This window comes from Pongo pygmaeus, chromosome 4 (assembly GCF_028885625.2).
Source record: "Pongo pygmaeus isolate AG05252 chromosome 4, NHGRI_mPonPyg2-v2.0_pri, whole genome shotgun sequence".
NCBI classification, from domain to species: domain Eukaryota; kingdom Metazoa; phylum Chordata; class Mammalia; order Primates; family Hominidae; genus Pongo; species Pongo pygmaeus.
The window spans coordinates 70,045,280-70,062,412 of record NC_072377.2 but is presented as its reverse complement, the minus strand read 5'-3'; the positions used below and the strand labels follow the sequence as shown (position 1 = coordinate 70,062,412).

General features: G+C 35.1%; 2 protein-coding genes across 4 annotated transcripts in view; one reads left to right on the top strand and one right to left on the bottom strand.

Moving 5' to 3' along the window:
• The window catches only part of SREK1IP1 (SREK1 interacting protein 1), a 50,621-nt gene extending 35,079 nt beyond the window's left edge, over nucleotides 1-15,542 (top strand). For 2 of the 3 annotated variants that reach the window (XM_054487502.2, XM_054487501.2), the window contains 2 exons: nucleotides 5,515-5,587; nucleotides 9,099-15,542. In XM_054487502.2, the coding sequence (XP_054343477.2) occupies nucleotides 5,515-5,587; nucleotides 9,099-9,288 (263 nt within the window). In that variant the 3' untranslated portion in view covers nucleotides 9,289-15,542. The remainder of the gene's footprint in view (nucleotides 1-5,514; nucleotides 5,588-9,098) is intronic. The other variant, XM_054487503.2, reaches the window with a different exon arrangement.
• The window catches only part of SHISAL2B (shisa like 2B), a 26,053-nt gene continuing 20,057 nt past the window's right edge, over nucleotides 11,138-17,133 (bottom strand). The window contains exon 3 of the mRNA XM_054487498.2: nucleotides 11,138-15,801. Coding sequence (XP_054343473.1) covers nucleotides 15,686-15,801 — 116 coding nt within the window. The 3' untranslated portion in view covers nucleotides 11,138-15,685. The remainder of the gene's footprint in view (nucleotides 15,802-17,133) is intronic.

Genomic DNA, 17,133 nt, shown 5'->3' with positions numbered 1-17,133 from the left:
AGACATATGCCCCAGAGTAAAATTGCTGGGTTGTTATGGCAGTTATATGTTTTGTTTCCTAATAAACTGTCAAACTCTACAGTGGCTGTACCATTTTACGTCCCTACGAGAAACGTATGAGTGACCAGCATTTGGTGTTGTCACCAGCATTTTTGTGCTTAGCATTCTAACACATGTGTAGTTATAGCCCATTGTGGTTTTATTTACATTTTCCTAATGGCTAATGATGTTATACATCTTTTCATTACTGTTGAATGTTGAGTTCTGAACATACATATATGTGTGTGTGTATATATATGTGGGTACATGTGTATATTTTGTATGTTCTTTATACATGTTGATATTCTTTATACCATTCTAGACACTAGTCCTTTGTCAGATACCTGTTTTGAAAATATTTACTCCCAGTATGGCATTTGTCTTTTTTATCCTCTTACCAGGTCTTTCACAAAGCAGTAGTTTTTAATTTTGATGAAGTCCAATTTATCGGTTTTCCTTTTATAGACTGTGCTTTTGGTGTCAAATATAAGAACTCTTTGCCTATGCATAGATCTGAAAAATGCTCTTTTTTTTTTTCTAAAAGTTTCATGGTTTTAATTTTACATTTAAGTCCATGATAAATTTTGAGTTGATTTTTATGTAAGCAGTGAGGCTTGATTTATTTTTTTCTATGGGTGTTCAGTTGTTCCAACACCATTTCTTAAAAAGTGTCTTTCCTGCATTAAATTACTTTGCTTTTCTTTTTCCCCCCCAAAAAATCAGTTGGTTCTATGTGTGTGCTCGTTTCTGGATTCTCTGTACTGTTTCATTGATTAATGTGTCTTTGCCTCCACTAACACCACATAGTCTTTATTTATATAGCTATAAAAGGTCTTGAATGGGGATACTAATTCTTCCCACTTTATTCTTCATCAAAATTGTTCAAGCTATTTTAGTTCCTTTTCATTTCCATAAAAATTTTAAACTCCTGACTATATTTACAGAAAGCTTTGCTAGGATTTTGAATAGGAATTGCATTAAATATGTATATCAGTTTGGGGAGAGTGGACGTCATTACTTTGTTGAGTCTTCTGATCCATTAACATGATGTGTCTTTTTATTTAGAACTTCCTGGATTTCTTTCATCAGCACTGTGTAGTTTTCAGCATATAAGTCCTATACATGTTTTATATACTTTTTTGGAAAATTATAAATGATACTGTATCTTTAATTTTGTTCTCTGCATGTTCATTGCTAATAAAAATAAATTGATTTTTGTATGTTTATTTTTTCTTCTTGCTGAACTCACTAATTCTAGATTTTTGTAGACTCCTTGGGAATATCTGTGTAAATTGTCATGTCATTTGCAAATACGAACCTGAGCTGATAGAGTGTTTTGTTATTTCCAAGTATTTCATGTAATTGAAATAGGTGAGCTTCAAAAATCATTTATTCATTCTGCTTAAATAGTATAGAATCTTTCCCAGCATTTCATCACTTGCATTGTTTTAGTACTTCTCTCATAATGGAGAGAAGTTTTTCAGGACAAATGGCATTGACCAGTTTTCTAAAAAGCTGTTGGCATAACTGACAAAATCCTGGATACTAGAAATAGAGATAAGTAGCCTATAGTACTGATTTGTACAATTTCTGAGTCTCCAGATGTACATTGTCATTGGATGTGACTTTTTAAAAAATGCCTTATTTCCCCCATCCTTTTTTCTTCACTTGCCTTTAATCATTTTTTCCAACTTAGTATGCCAACCATTGACACCTTAGCTGATAGCACGCAAGAAAGAGGTGGCCAGCGCCACACCCAGAAAGGAAGAGAGATAACTGAGAGCTGGAAGGCATTAAAAATAGTTCTTGGAATTTCAAGACTGCTTTCCTTCTTAATACATTTTATCTTTGGTCTGGCCATTTTTTTTTCCTTAATTACATTTTTAGTTCTCTAAACTACATACTTCTCACTGATTGTCTTTAATAACCCACATTTTTTATATGTTCAAGACATCATCAACATATTGTCTTAGCAAAATGCCCTTTTGAGGCTCCTGTCATTTGGCTTTCCTGCTTCTTCCCATTTTTATTGTCTTCCTATATCTAGTTCAGGCCATTCCTCACAATTATTTTAAGACTCCTGTCCTTTTTTTTTTTTTTGAGACAAGGGCCCACTCTGTTGTCTAGGCTGGAGTTCAGTAATGCAATCGTGGCTTCTGGAATCACTGCAGCCTCAAACTCCTGGGCCCAACCAATCCTCCGCCTCAGCCTCCAGTGTAGCTGAGACTACAGGCATGTACCGCCATGCCTGGCTAATTTTTTTTTTCTTTTATAAAGACATGGTGTCACTATGTTGACCAGGCTGGTTTCGAACTCTGAGTCTCATGCGATCCTCCAGCCTCAAACTCTCAGTTGTCTTATTTTTCATCTCAAGTCCTCTCATTGTTCTTAGAGACTTTCTTAGATGACCTGTGAATGACCTGACAACACCCTAACTCATCTTCTCCACCTTATCGTTGAAAATGATCTTTTCTGTCTCTTCACCTTAGCCTCACATTTCCATGATTGCACCCTGGACCTTGTTCTCAGCCTCCAAAATTAATGTCATACACTCTACGCTTTTTACTCCAAGTTCTTATCTTTCCAGTTTATTTAATGTAAAGACCCTCAGGCTATTGACCCACCACTTTCATTCAGTTAGTCTTCCCTTTATCTAGCTTAGATTCCATCATACGTTATCATAATTATTCTTTTGTAAATATCTGTAACTGCCTTACTCCTTTCTTTATCTTTTACCCTTATCTAGCAAAACCCCATATATGGATGAACCTCTCTTTGCCTTCTCCATGCTGATCCCCTTACAGCAGTGCAAAGGTGAAGAGGCAGACTGGTGTTTCTATAAATTCATGATCCCTAATCTCAGCTTGCATTTATTTTTGCAAGTTCACTCCACATACTTATTTTATACCTTTTCCACTTCTCCCTTCCTCCTTCGGCTAATGACTCCCTCTTTCATTGACAAAATAGAAGACATCAAATGAGAGCATCTTAGCTTCCAATTACTGAATCCACAAATTTGCATGTATATATCCATCTTTCTTTTCTTTCCTTCAGTTAAAATGGAAGGACTGTCCCTCCTTTCAAAGGCGTGCCCTACCATAATTGCTATGAATTCTTTTCTTCAAGAATTTTATTCCTTCAGTTATCCCCTCTCTGCATCATCATTTCAATCAGCATCAATTTTTTTTCTTGTTTTTCCCATCGTTCTTCCCTAGATCCTTTGCATCCCTCTAGCTAACATTCCATTTCTCTGCTGCTTTCTAGCTAAACGTCTCATCAAAGTTATTTATTCTTACTTTCTCTACCTTTTTATTTCCATTTGTTTTTCAGTCCACTTGTCAAGGTCTTTAATTACTTTTTGCCAAATCTATTTGACGTTTTTATATCCACATTCTAATTGGCCTTTAGGTACTATTTGATAGGTAGCCCCTCTCTTCAACATTCCTACTTCTTGGTTCTGGTATTCTTCCAACCCTGTGGCCCTTCTTTATCAGTCTTTTTGACAGCTCTTCTTCTTGCTCTTCTCAGCCCGTAAATGTTGGAGTTCCTCAAGATGCAGATGATCTTCCTGGGCTTTACTCCCTGTATTTTTTTCTCATCATTCTCTTACTAAATGATTTTATTTATTCCCCATAGTTTTAAATACTATCTATAAGCTGATTAGTGTGTGTGTCCAGACTAATCTCTAAACTTCAGAATCACATACCAAACTACCTACTTCAGTTACCTACTTGGATGTCAAACAGGTCTTTTAGATCTCAAATGTCTAAAATTGAAATCTTTACTTCCCACCCACAATTGTCCTTCAGGCTCCTACCCACTTCCCACCAATCCACATTTTAATCAGTGGCACTGCTTAAAACCTGGTGGTCATCCTTGATTCCTTTCGTTCCATCATCCTTCCCACACACATATCACCTCCACTGCCTTTATTCAGGACACCACTATCTCTGGCCTGCGCTACTCCAGTTACTTTATTATTCCCCTGCCTTTTCCCCTTAGCCCTTTCCAATTCATTTACCTTGTAAGTCTGCCGATCACACAGTTCATCTCACTTAGAATGTAAAATCCTTACTGCCGCCTTCATTGTCTTGAATAAGCAAGTTCCTGCTTACCTCTCTGGCCTCTCATTTTAAGGTATTCTACATGTATTTATGATATTGTTCATCTGTTCTCATTCATGTTCATTCTTATTCATAGTTGCCCCTCCCCTTTTATCTGCAACAACCTCTTCTTAGTTTCTAGAATGCACCAAACTCTTTTTGCCTTGGAGCTTTGGCACCAATTTCCTCTTCCTGACATGCACTATCCTTGCTGTTCACTTAGAATGCTATCTTTGCCTGTTAATTTTCTTTCTCACCACTTAACTATAAGTTCCCTGTGGGCAAGGATCATGCATAGCAAAGACCCAGTACATAGCACAGGACTTGACACATAAGCATTTAGTAAATATTTGTTGAATAAAGTGTGGTCAATAAGAATCTCCTAGGACTTTATGAGACAAACTGATGTCTGTTCTCTACCTTGCCAAATAACTCCAAGGCTTCCTCCCGAGTAGCTGGGATTACAGGCTCCTGCCGCCACGCCTGGCTAATTTTTTGTATTTTTAGTAGAAATGGGGTTTCACCATGTTGTCCAGCCTAGTCTCAAACTTCTGACCTCATGATCCACCCGCCTCGCCTCCCAAAGTGCTGGGATTACAGGCATGAGCCACCGCGCCCAGCCTGCTTTTTCTTTAAATATATGTAAACAAGTTCTGTCACCCAGAAATACTTCTTATATGTACAGAGATTTCCATTGCTTATTGTTTCTAACAATGAAAGTAGAAATTGATAAAATATGGTTAATGGGAACACTATTCTGTGTTTAATAATGATATTGATATATATTTAATGACAAAGGTAAATATCTCCTATGTTAAGTGAAAAAAAAAGCTGCAAAATATATGTGACAGTACATTTTTCAAAGGCAAAAAATACTTGGAACTTACATGCAACTATGTGTTTATGAGTAAATGTGTGTGTATTTGGTTTTATATAAAGAATGCCTACAAGAATACACACCAAATAGTGTATTTAAAAAACAAGTTAGAGAATAATACGTATTGCATGATCCTAATTTTGTTGCAAAAGAAAATTTTAAAACTGTGCACTGTTGTAGTATTCTGCCTTTTAAGGCCCAAACGGTACCCATCAAACCACTGGCATTGATATCCTATGGGAATTAGAGGTGGGGTACTTGCATTTTTTTACCTGATGGACTTAGTATTTGAAATGTTTATAAAAAACATTTAATACTTTTATGAGTTTTTTAATGGATAAAGATAATTAAGAAAGGGGAAAATTATTACAAAAGAAGTACAATATCCTAACCAGTGAAATTCACCAATAGCTAAAATTTTAACATATATACGTGCCATATTAATATATAGAATCATGATGACCAGATTTTTTTCATCTCACCTCTCCCCCACAGGAATAAATGAAGAAGAGGAAAAGAAAAAAGAAAAAAGCAAAGAAAAAATCAAATTGAAAAAAAAAAGGAAAAGGTATTTTTTTAACAGCATTTTAAAAAACAAAGCAGGCCTAGGAGTTTAGGATGGATTATAAAATTTTATTTTTTGTGTATAATACAGTTAATTTAATATTTTTTCTTCAACAACTAAGCTTTTCATTGAGCTTAAGTTTAAACTCTTAATATATATTTTGTCTTCATATACATGAAATTGACTAAAATATTTGTATTCTTGTAATATTACCATGGCTAATAAATTAACTTATTAATAGAATTTAATAGAACTTGTCATGCTGTCCAGGTGCGATGGCTCATGCCTATAATCCCAGCACTTTGAGAGGTCAAGGCAGGAGAATGGCTTGAGCCCAGAAGTTTGAGACAGGCTTGGGCAACATAGGGAGACCTCATCTCTGCAAAAAGGAAAAAAAAAATTATCCAAGTGTGGTGGCATGTACCTGTGTTCCCAGCTACATGGAAGGCTGAGGTGAGAGGATTGCTTGAGCCCAGGAGATGTGATCACACCACTGTACTCCAGCCTGGGCAACACAGCAAGACCCTATCTGCCCCCCGCCCACCAAAAAAAAAAAAAATATATATATATATATGTAATTATATGCACATACACACATACATACACACACCTTTGTATTTATATATATTTAGCATGACAATTTCATATATATATATATGGTGGCTGATATGGGTTGTGAAAGACCTGAAGGAATTTTTAGCATCACAACTTCCTTCCAGTCTTCAGCCACCTGTGCATTTTTACTATTAACTCTTTTAAAAACTAACTGGTTAAAGAAATTATTGAAAGTAGTAAGTGGCCACTTCTCTTGTTAATGAGTGCAGTTTCATTCGTACTAGCATAAATTTACACATACAGGCATTTTTTAAAAGCACTTAACCATAATTATTTCTAGTTTAGACCCAGTTCTCATACAGAATAGATTGTAGAAACCAGGGGCTGCCACTTTGTAGTTTTTATAGAGCATTTAATACATGTATTTTAATATTTCAGGTATCTTATAAATTGGAAAAGTAGCCCACTTTCAAGTGTTAAGAGTTAACTAATAATCTTTAATATAAAAACAAATAGGAATGTAGAGCTCAGGGTTTTCTGTTAACGTATTATTAAATCATTTGTTCTAGCACAGCAAGATGGATTGCTCATAGGAAACGATATCTGATAGTCTTCCAAATTCTGATACAGATAGTTCCCAATTTATGTGGTTTGATATGATCTTTCAACTTTATGATGGTGCAGTAGAAATGTACTTCAAGTACCCATACAACCATTCTATTTTTCACTTTCAGGACAGTATTCAATAAATTACATGAGATATTCAATGCTTTATTATAAAATAGGCTTTGTGTTAGATGATTTTGCCCAACTAGAGGCTAATGTAAGTGTTCTGAGCATATTTAAGGGCAGCCAGGTTAAGCTATGATGTTCAGTAGGTTAGGTGTATTTTGTGTATTTTCGGCTTCAGATAGATTTATCAAGGCGTGACTCCATCGTAAGTTGAGGTACATCTGTATATTTCTTTTTTTTTTGAGACAGAGTCTCGCTCTGTTGTCCAGGCTGGAGTCCAGTGGCGCAGTCTCAGCTCACTGCAAGCTCCGCCTCCTGTGTTCACGCCATTCTCCTCCCTCAGCCTCCCCAGTAGCTGGGACTACAGGTACCCACCACCACGCCCGACTAATTTTTTTTGTATTTTTAGTAGAGACGGGGTGGTTTCACCGTGTTAGCCAGGATGGTCTCAATCTCCTGACCTTGTGATCCGCCCGCCTCAGCCTCCCAAATATTTCTTTTATAGTAACAGATTATTTATTTGGGCCTCTTTACCTGGAGCATCACAAACCTGAAATTAAATTAACTTTTCTGTGCACACTTAGCAGAGATAGTGCCCCCTGAAAGTGTTGCTATGCCACAGCCTGAAATTTTGCCTTAAAAAGGAGACTTCAGGCCAGGCACGGTGGCTCACTCCTATAATCCCAGCACTTTGGGAGGCAAAGGTGGGTCGATCACCTGAGGTCTGGAGTTTGAGATCAGCCTGGCCAACACAGTGAAACCCCATCTGTACTAAAAATACAAAAAAAATTAGCCGGTTGATTACAGGTGGGTGCCTGTAATCCCAGCTACTTGGGAGGCTGAGGCAGGAGAATCGCTTGAACTCGGGGGCGTGGAGGTTTCAGTGAGCCGAGATCATGCCATTGCACTCCAGCCTGGGCAACAAGAGTGAAACTCCGTCTCAAAAAAAAAAAAAAGAAACAAAAAAAAAACTTCAGGACCAAAAAGCTAAAGAAAAAAGCGCAGGCAGGGAAGAAGCTTTAGTCAGAATCCAGAGGTCAAGTCAAGCAGGGTCTTTAAAACAGGAAAGTAGACAAGATTTGAGAAGAACAACTGAAGAGGCAAGGGTGCAGGAGAATACATGAGAAAATAAGCTTTAACAGATGATCGGAAGTCTAAGTAAGTAGACAAACAAGGAGGAAAAAGGAACACAACATTACAAAAATAAGGGAAAACTCTGAGTCACTAACGGAGGAAGGCAGTCAAGGAATTCACACACTATACAGACACAAAATAGCCTTGGAGCCCTGTAGTCTCCTGAATTTACATTGGCACCTCCTTTATATCCATCTCAGATTTTCTTAGTTTGAGTTTTAACTCCTAATATTTAGATCACTAAACTAACTCTTTAGATACGTTTTTTTACATTTTAAATTAACTCAGTTTCTGTCTTGTCACTCATATTTTGAGTTTGAGTATAGGTAGAATGTTGCACATCTCTGTAAGTAAGATCTTAAAAGATAGGGTTTTCTGTTCTTTTCTTTTTCTTTTTTTAATGAATATTAGAGGAAGGAATCGAACCAATTTTTCCAATTTAGTATTAGATTAATATTTTTCAAAAGCACAATGATAACCCATCCTTTTTCATTTATATATAGCATAAAAGCATCCTTTTGTAACTAATGAAAATTATTTTGTAATGCAAGTATTCATCTGTATCACTCTCCGTCTAGGGGGACCAAGTACTTGAAAAATCAGAAGAATTACCAAGAGTGCTTTTATTTTGCTAACTTTCAGCTTTCATTCATTCATATGAACGTACAATTATAGCCCTTTAAAATAGAGAATTGCAACTTTTGAGGCACTTTTAAGAAAATATGCGAAGTTATTATATAAGTGAATATAATAAGGCTTGGTGAATACCCCTTTGTTTGCCTTTTAGGATTTTGAATGATATGACTGCATGAAAAACCAAAAATCACAGAAAAAAAATTTCATCCTTACTGACTTTAAAACTCATTACTAGTATTGAGTGGAACAGATACTAGTTTTGTTAGTTTCTGTGACCAAGCAGCAAAAATTCTAAATTCATCGTTTTAAGGGAATGCAAATATATGAAGCATATTTTAAGTTTATGTTTATACTCTCTACCTTACTCCAAGAAGAATTTAAGGCAGTTCAAATCCCACTGAAATTTATCTATCAGTCATAAATGCAATTCTCAGTCAGTATGTATTATTATCCATAGGTCTTACTCATCCAGTTCCACTGAAGAGGACACTTCAAAACAAAAGAAACAAAAATATCAGAAGAAAGAAAAGAAAAAAGAAAAAAAGAGTAAATCAAAAAAAGGGAAACATCACAAAAAGGAAAAAAAGAAGAGAAAAAAGGAAAAGCATTCTTCTACCCCTAATAGTTCTGAATTCTCCAGAAAGTAACTGAGACTTTGGCTTAAGCCATTAAATTTAAAAATTTGTTTTTAAAATGTGTTTGCCCTTCCTTGGAATTTGCTATATATTATGCTTTGCAATAAATCACAGCCTTTTCCATATAGACATTTTTCGTATTTGGGACCATTATCCCTCTGGCAATATATTTTTAATGTGCTATAACTGTAAAGTATTAAATCAGTCTTGTTACTTGATAGCCATGCCCCAAGTATAGCTATTTGTGTATACTAAACACATCATTTTTGGTATTTGTGTCTCTGTGTGTTTGGCTAGTGTTACTACTTCATAAGTTGATTGTAAAATGGCTTTACTGCCATCAACACAGTTCATCTACCTAGCAGTTAATGAGTATTGCTGAATCAGGTGTCTACCTTCCAATGATGAAGCAAGGTAAGGGGTAATGTTTTGCTCTTGACACAGAGAAATTTAATAGCTTTATATACTATAATATAATATCTTTTAAAGATAGTGAAATTCTTCAGTTTTTTAAATCTCTAGGGATTTTTTTTCAAAGTCATAGAAGATGCAGCTGCTTAATGGTCTTGACTAGGACTTTTTAAATGAATGGTGTCTGCAGGTAGATGATCGTGAAAATATCTCTAACAAAGTTTTACTCTTCTATGAAATGCAGAATTTCTAGTACCTGCCTCCTTTGTTTTTGTAATAATTAAAATATTTCTTGTATAAAGAGATTAGTTCAGCCTGTTAGTAAGTCTGCAGAGATGATGCTGAGTTGGTCGTGATTTTTAGGATAGACTCCTGGGTTGTTTTACAAATGTGCCATATTGGCATGTCTTACAGTGATACCTCAAACACAGAAATTTTTATTTAGGAAGATAGCTAAATCTTTATTAGAACTGATTTTTATTGTATTCAGTATGTAAATTTTATGAAGCTTGTTTCTATGAGTACTGTGGAAAATTTTATAAATGTGAGCATATATATTTATTTTGTCTGACATAATTTGTAGTTTTAAAGCAAGTTTCACACTGAACTTATGTTTTCATAAATGACCAGTTTGAGGTGTTTCTCTCTTTTACTTTAGTGGCAACCTCAAAAGCAGTGTCAAAAAAATAATTAAGTATTTTATTCTGTACTTTTTAAAATTTAAGAGCCAGGGAGTTGCATCATGAAAGCCTTTATATAATAATGGAAATTTTATATGGGTAAGCATTTTCAAACACATATTAGTAGATATGTTTTTTAAATTTCTATTTTCACATTGATCAGTGTCACTTTGCTTAATACTTAGGTATCCCTTATGTCCACTAAAGTAAATGCTTATGTTGTAGAAGCATCAAACATCAACCAATGTCATGGCACAGCACCAAAGATTGCAAATACCTCACTATGGTGCACTTAGAAATTTTCAAATTGATAACCTACAGATACGGCTGCAGGTGAATTCATGATAGTGAAATCAGCTAAGTATACTTAACCTCACAGGCTAGAAAGGTTTACTGATTCTTGTTTCACCTGGCACCCAATGTGGATACCCTCAGTAAGACTCAGGGAGCCTTATAACTCCTCTTAACATATGCTTATCCATGCTTAAATTCTAGGGAAGCTGTATCCACAGCCCTCTTCTATAATAGCATTGCAGCCATGAGAGCTCTCACCTTTCAGCCTTTCCATAACCTAATTTAGTCATTTGGGCCTCTCAAAAGGAAATGATTTTGTTTAAATAGGTCAGTCAGTTACTGGGAGAAAAAATACAGAGCCAGTAGGTTTTTAGGGATTTGTTTTGCCTTTGCTGCTAGTTTTTTGAAAATATAGTTCTTTGATTATCAAGATTTTAAAAATCGGTTTTTAATATAAAGCTTTTTTAAAAACGAGGCTGGCCCAAGTGCAGTGGTGTTTCTCTACTCCCACTGCTTGACTTGACTAGCCTTGAAAAAATAATAGTAAAATAAAATATTAAAAAATAATTAGAAAATGCTACAAAGGCAATAACCTCATTCCATTGAGTAAGATAGTTAAAAATGATAGTAATTGTAGCGAAATAGCTAATTACTTGTAAGTTTTATTACTGTTAATTGTAGAGATTATAAATTGGCTCATTAGGTTTCTGAATGGTGACACAATAATGATTGAGAAGAGCAAAAGTCACTCCTCATTAACTAATGTAGTATGCAAATTAAAATATTTTAATGATCAGTAATTTTCCCCCCAGAAATTATCTTGGTATTTCTAAGTAAATTTCCCATAATTTTAGCATAGTTTATGAAATTGAATAAAAATTTATTTTCGCTGAAGTAATTTTCTTCTAAAATGATACTATTATTGAGATTGGATGCAAATCTCATGAATACGTTTTAGAAGAAAATTAATGAAATTCCCTCCCAGGCAGTATGTACCAGAAGGAAAACTGAATTTAGCAGCATAACAGTCCTGGTCATTCTAACTACTGTATGATCTTGAACAAAATCACTTAGTTTCCCTGGGCCTTGGTGTCTTTCATCTATAAAATATTGTACCAGATTATCTCTGAAATCACTTCTAGGTTTAATATATATAATTATCAATATTTTAAAATTCAAGCAATATTCATTTTAGAAATTATTATAAACAACATTCTATAATAGTAAAGGTTGAATTTATTAATATAACAGTTAAACACATTCAACTTCTTCAAGCAGATAATTGATATTTGGTTCATATTCTTACAACCTAATGCATGTCATTTTCACCAAATGCAGACAGAATTTATATTTAGGTTTGCATCTGGAACTAGATTATCTGGCACTTTATGGCCATTATTTTTGGGTTGATGGACCTTCTCACCACACAATTTCCCCTTTTTTTTTTTTTGCATATCATGTGTTGGCTGATATTTCTCAGAGGTATCCCTATTTCTTCATACTTAATATACATCTCCATTTACATCTTTGGTTCTCTGAGGTCAAAACACAATAAATGAGAAGTAAAACAACTATATGTGTTTGTATTTACAAGTGTATCTAAAATTATATAACCCTAGTTTACCTTCAGAGTAAACTAGGCTGAAGAGTTGTTAATAATGTTGATAAAAATGCTATTGAATCCTTTCTTCAACAAATATTTATTGAGTACCTAACATGGCAAATGCTGTGCTAAGTCCTGGGGATACAGAGATAAGTAAGACACATTTGCCTCCCTGAAGGACTTCATAGTGTAGTTGGTAGGAGAAATACCAGAGCATACACCGTTAGATAATTAGTGCAGTAATTGACATGAACATGAGTTTATAGAAACTCAGGGGTACCTAATGTAGTCTGGATAAATTAGAAGAGGCTACCTAGAGAAAGTAGTGACTGAATTGCAATTTGATTAAGGATAAGAATGAGGGTTATGGCAGTTCCTGACAGATTGAGTACTGTGAACAAATACCAGATGTAAAACGAGCTGTGTTTTGTGTTTGTCAAGAATTACAAGCAATCTGGTGTTGCTGGTGTATCATAGGCGAGGCAGGCAGTGGTAAGAATTGAGACTACCATTTTAAGTTCTTAGGAACAGGAGGAAGGAGTCGTGTGTTCCGTGTTTAGGAGCTTGAACTGTGATCTGTAAGCAATGAGACACCATTAAAGAGTTTTAAGGGGGGCCGGGCACAGTGGCTCACGCCTGTAATCCCAGCACTTTGAGAGGCCGAGGTGGGCGGATCACTTGAGTTCAGGAGTTCAAGACCAGCCTGGCCAACTTGGCGAAACCCTGTCTCTACTAAAAATACAAAAATTAGCCGGACGTGGTGACAGGCACCTGTACTCCCAGCTACTCTGGAGTCTGAGGCAGGAGAATCACTCGAACCCAGGAGGTGGAAGTTGCAGTAAGCTGAGATCACACCACTGTACTCCAGCCTGGGCAACAGAGCGAGACTCTATCTCAAAAAAAAAAAAAGGTTTTAAGGAAACAAATGACTTTTATTAGGGTTTGGTTTTATCAATTTCATAATCCGATTAATCCCACCATTTTTAAAAGATGAAATTGCTTTCATTAGAAGGCTACATAAAATATAATTTGATTATTTTAGGCTGTATTATTAGACTCACATTTCTTTCTATGGTCTCATTTCCAAAAATTACACAGTAACCTAAATCATCTAAAAACACATAAAGCTACTGTATTCTTTATTAGATCCATCCCCAGAGTTATATGTACATGTACATACTTTGAGATGTGTTTTGTTCTTAATTGTATTTTAGGTTATTTTTGACTGACTTAAATTCTATCACTATTTTAATATTTGTTAGGTCCAAAAAAACCATTTAGAATATTTTTCAGTGTACAAAATGTGCTGTAATTTAATAAGGCCCCTTACTTTTAAAATTTGGCTTAACCTGTGAAGCACAACTGCTTCAGAGTTACAGAGAGACATACCAGTTGGTCCACTGGATGAGCCCTGTGGTTCTACCTCAGGTAACCTAGTGATAAGCTAGCTCAGCAGGGAGTGCTTCAAGGACTCCAGCTGATCCTAGTGCTGAGACCAAAACTTCCTGGACATTGGGTGCCCAAGAACAGTAGGTTTCTTATGCCAGTGTGACAATAATCCCAGTTGCGAAGGCCAGTCTTCTGATCTCAATATCTCCTCCCAACTCCTCTAAAAATAGGTAGAGTGGCAGAGAATTGGGGTTTCATTTCTATAGCACAACCCATGATGCATCCAGTCATGCCTGACCCCACTATGCCTTTCTCACAAATTGGGAGGAGTTGGGGCAGTGAGTATTTTTGCTAGCTCTGTCTTGTTTCCTGCTTCTTGTGCCATTTATAGTCCTTGCCCATGAGCAACAAAAGTAGAATGGTGCCAGTGCCTTAACTAAATTTTTCTCAACCTAGATTTTCACCTGAGACAATATGGTAATATTATTAAGTTACTGTATATCAAGATAGCAAATTTTCTGGGATACTTTAAAATCAAAGTTGTATCAAAGATCAAGAAGCACCCATAAAAGCTTTATGAACTTTCACAAAAAATAAGTGAAAATTCTTTGTTTTTATGGCCGTGTAAAATGTCATTTTTATAATGGAAATGTCTTAATTTTCAAACTTAACATATACTTTAAGCAATTTTAATATTTAAACATTTGCAAAATTGTCTTTTTGAATGTGAAGTTCAACTTTGGCAGTAGGTTGTTGCAATAGTGATCTGGAACTATGGTGCCAGTATAGCCACATAGCGTTATTTAAATTAATTAAATAAATGAAAAATTTTATTTTTTCAGTTGCATTAGCCACATTTTAAGTGCTCAGTAGCCACATGTGACTGGTGGCTACCATATTAGAGCGGATATAGAAAGAACATTTCCATCATCACAGAAATTTCTGTTAGTTCTCGTCTAGAAGATAACCTTAGTTCTTGGTAGAAATTTTGACAGGCTAATGACGAAAAGTTTGTAACCCTGAGCTTTGCATGCCCAAGAAAAATAAGGTATTCTTTTTTATATATCAGACCAGAGAAGCTGTATTCAGCACATTTTGAAATGCTAGTTTTTGGCTATGGCCATACCACCCTAAATATGCCAGATCTTGTCTGAAATGCTAGTTTTCTGACTACAAAAACTTTACAGGACATAGTAGATATGCTCAGTAGAGCTGCTTAAAATCGTTCCCTTTTTTTTTTCTGTTGAATTCTATTACAAAACCAGGTCTGTGTTATAATAGAAAACACTTATGAATAAAAATCTTTAAAAATTATAATTTGCAGAAATTAGTTTTATTTCTAGATTTCTAGGTGATATTAATGTGATAGCATTAGGTGGGACCAGGGAACTCATTTGTTTTGTAGCTTTCATTATACAGATTATTTAGGAAATATATCAGCCAAGGATTTTTTGTTATGCTTATCTCTTGAAACAAAATATTGTACAGATTATACATTATGATTTTTTTGTTACTGAATATATTGTTTGTGCCCAGAAAAATCTAAAAAGATGTGGGTTGACTTCTAAGAGACTTAAGAACAAGTCACCTCTAGTTTATAAGACAGTTCCCCTGATATTTACCTATCCAGTACCATCTCATAAGAATAACTGCCTGTAAGTATCAGAAAGTTGAGAAATGCTGATAATGTGACATAAACTTCTCATTGTTCTTCACTGAGATAGGATTGCTTATCTTGTTATTGATAAATTATTTAATTTCTCCTGAATAATTAGCATAATCTCATGTGATACAGAAACATCTTAATTAGCAAATAAAAGTAAATTTATACAAAGGAAAACCAATAAAACCTTAATGTGCGTTTAATAAAGTAACTGAATGACCAAAAATGCAGCTGTGTCTTGCTTTGTGAGTGACGAATTTTTGAAAAGCACTATTACAAACCGTTTCAAATGCATGCTTTATTTTTCTTGCCCCATCTCTTCAGTAAGCACTTAAAACACAGAATTTTTAGTTAATAAGCAATGTGGATTTATGTTGCATCCATTGTTTTTTCTTGAATTATATCATCAGCTTCATAGTATGTTTCATTTGTTGCATTTGATGCTGCATTTGAATTGAGGGCTTTGGTTTTTCCATTTGACTTGCCTGCAGATACACAAAACAAAATGAAACAATTATTTGAAATTATGACATCGTTTCACTTATAAAAATTTGCACTTAAAAATAATTTTTGTAGCAATATTGAAAATATGATGTCCTGAAATGCTATGTGTATGAGTGAGAATTGAGTTATTTTGAAGTGGTTTTTGAGTATTTCCTTATGAAAGTCAAATAAGGGAAATAATTCAGTAACAAAAAAATTGATTTCCATGCTTACCTTTTTTCCTCCATGCTTCTATGAGGAAAATAACTACACATTTGATAAGAAGGTAACAATTTCTGAGTGACTTAACGGAAGTGTGACTGTCCCTCTCCTATGCATAAACTACATTAAAGCCAATCGTAGTAACTTGCCCAACCTTAAGGCTTTGCCATTATAACTGATTTAGATGTGGTTTATTAAAAGGACACAGTTGTGCCACAATCCCATTCACTCACTCCATATAAATATGAGTCCAAAATGAGCAAAGGTGAAGGAATATGGATCTTTGCTGATCGGAAGTTAGTCTAAACAAACATAGCAAAGAAATGAATTATTCAATGAATAGTGTTAGGAAAAGTTGAATGATTGTAGAAATAATTAATGTATCATTTCACCAATAGAAAATAACATAAATATGTAAAAAACAGTGGGAGAAATCACAGACATTACTAATGACCTCAGTGTTGCTAAATGCACAGTCCAGTTCATTCTCATCTTAATTGATTTCTTTTAGCAGCAGTTGATCCAGTTATTTCCTTGGCTTCCAGGACACCATTCTTTTTTACTCCCTGCTACTTCACCATTACTAATTACCTCCATGTTGCTAAATCCACAGTCCAGTGGCCAAAAACCTCTGGTCCTTGATGCCTCTCTTTTCTCTCACCCTACATCCAATCCATCAGAAATCCTTGTTGACTATACTTTTAAAATACGTCCAGAATCAGACCACTTCTCACCATTTTCACTGCTACCACTATTCTGTTTTCAGCACAACATTCAAAGAGCTATTCTTTAAAAAATAGTTGAATCATGCCCTCTGCCGAGAACCCTCCATTCACCCAAGTCTTATACAGTGGCCTACATGATTTCATACACACACCATTACCTCTCTGACTTCATTTTTTTCTACTTCATTCTTTGGTTCACTCCAACCTCTTCGATTAAACATTTCAGGCATGTTCCAGCCCTTGGGACTTTTGCGCTGACTATTCACTCTGTCTACTATGCTCTTCTTCCAGATAATCTGCACAATAACTCTCTTTTTTCCAAGTCCTTCCTCAAAAGTCATCTTCTCAATAAGACCTACCCAAAGCATTATTTAAAATTGCAGCCTC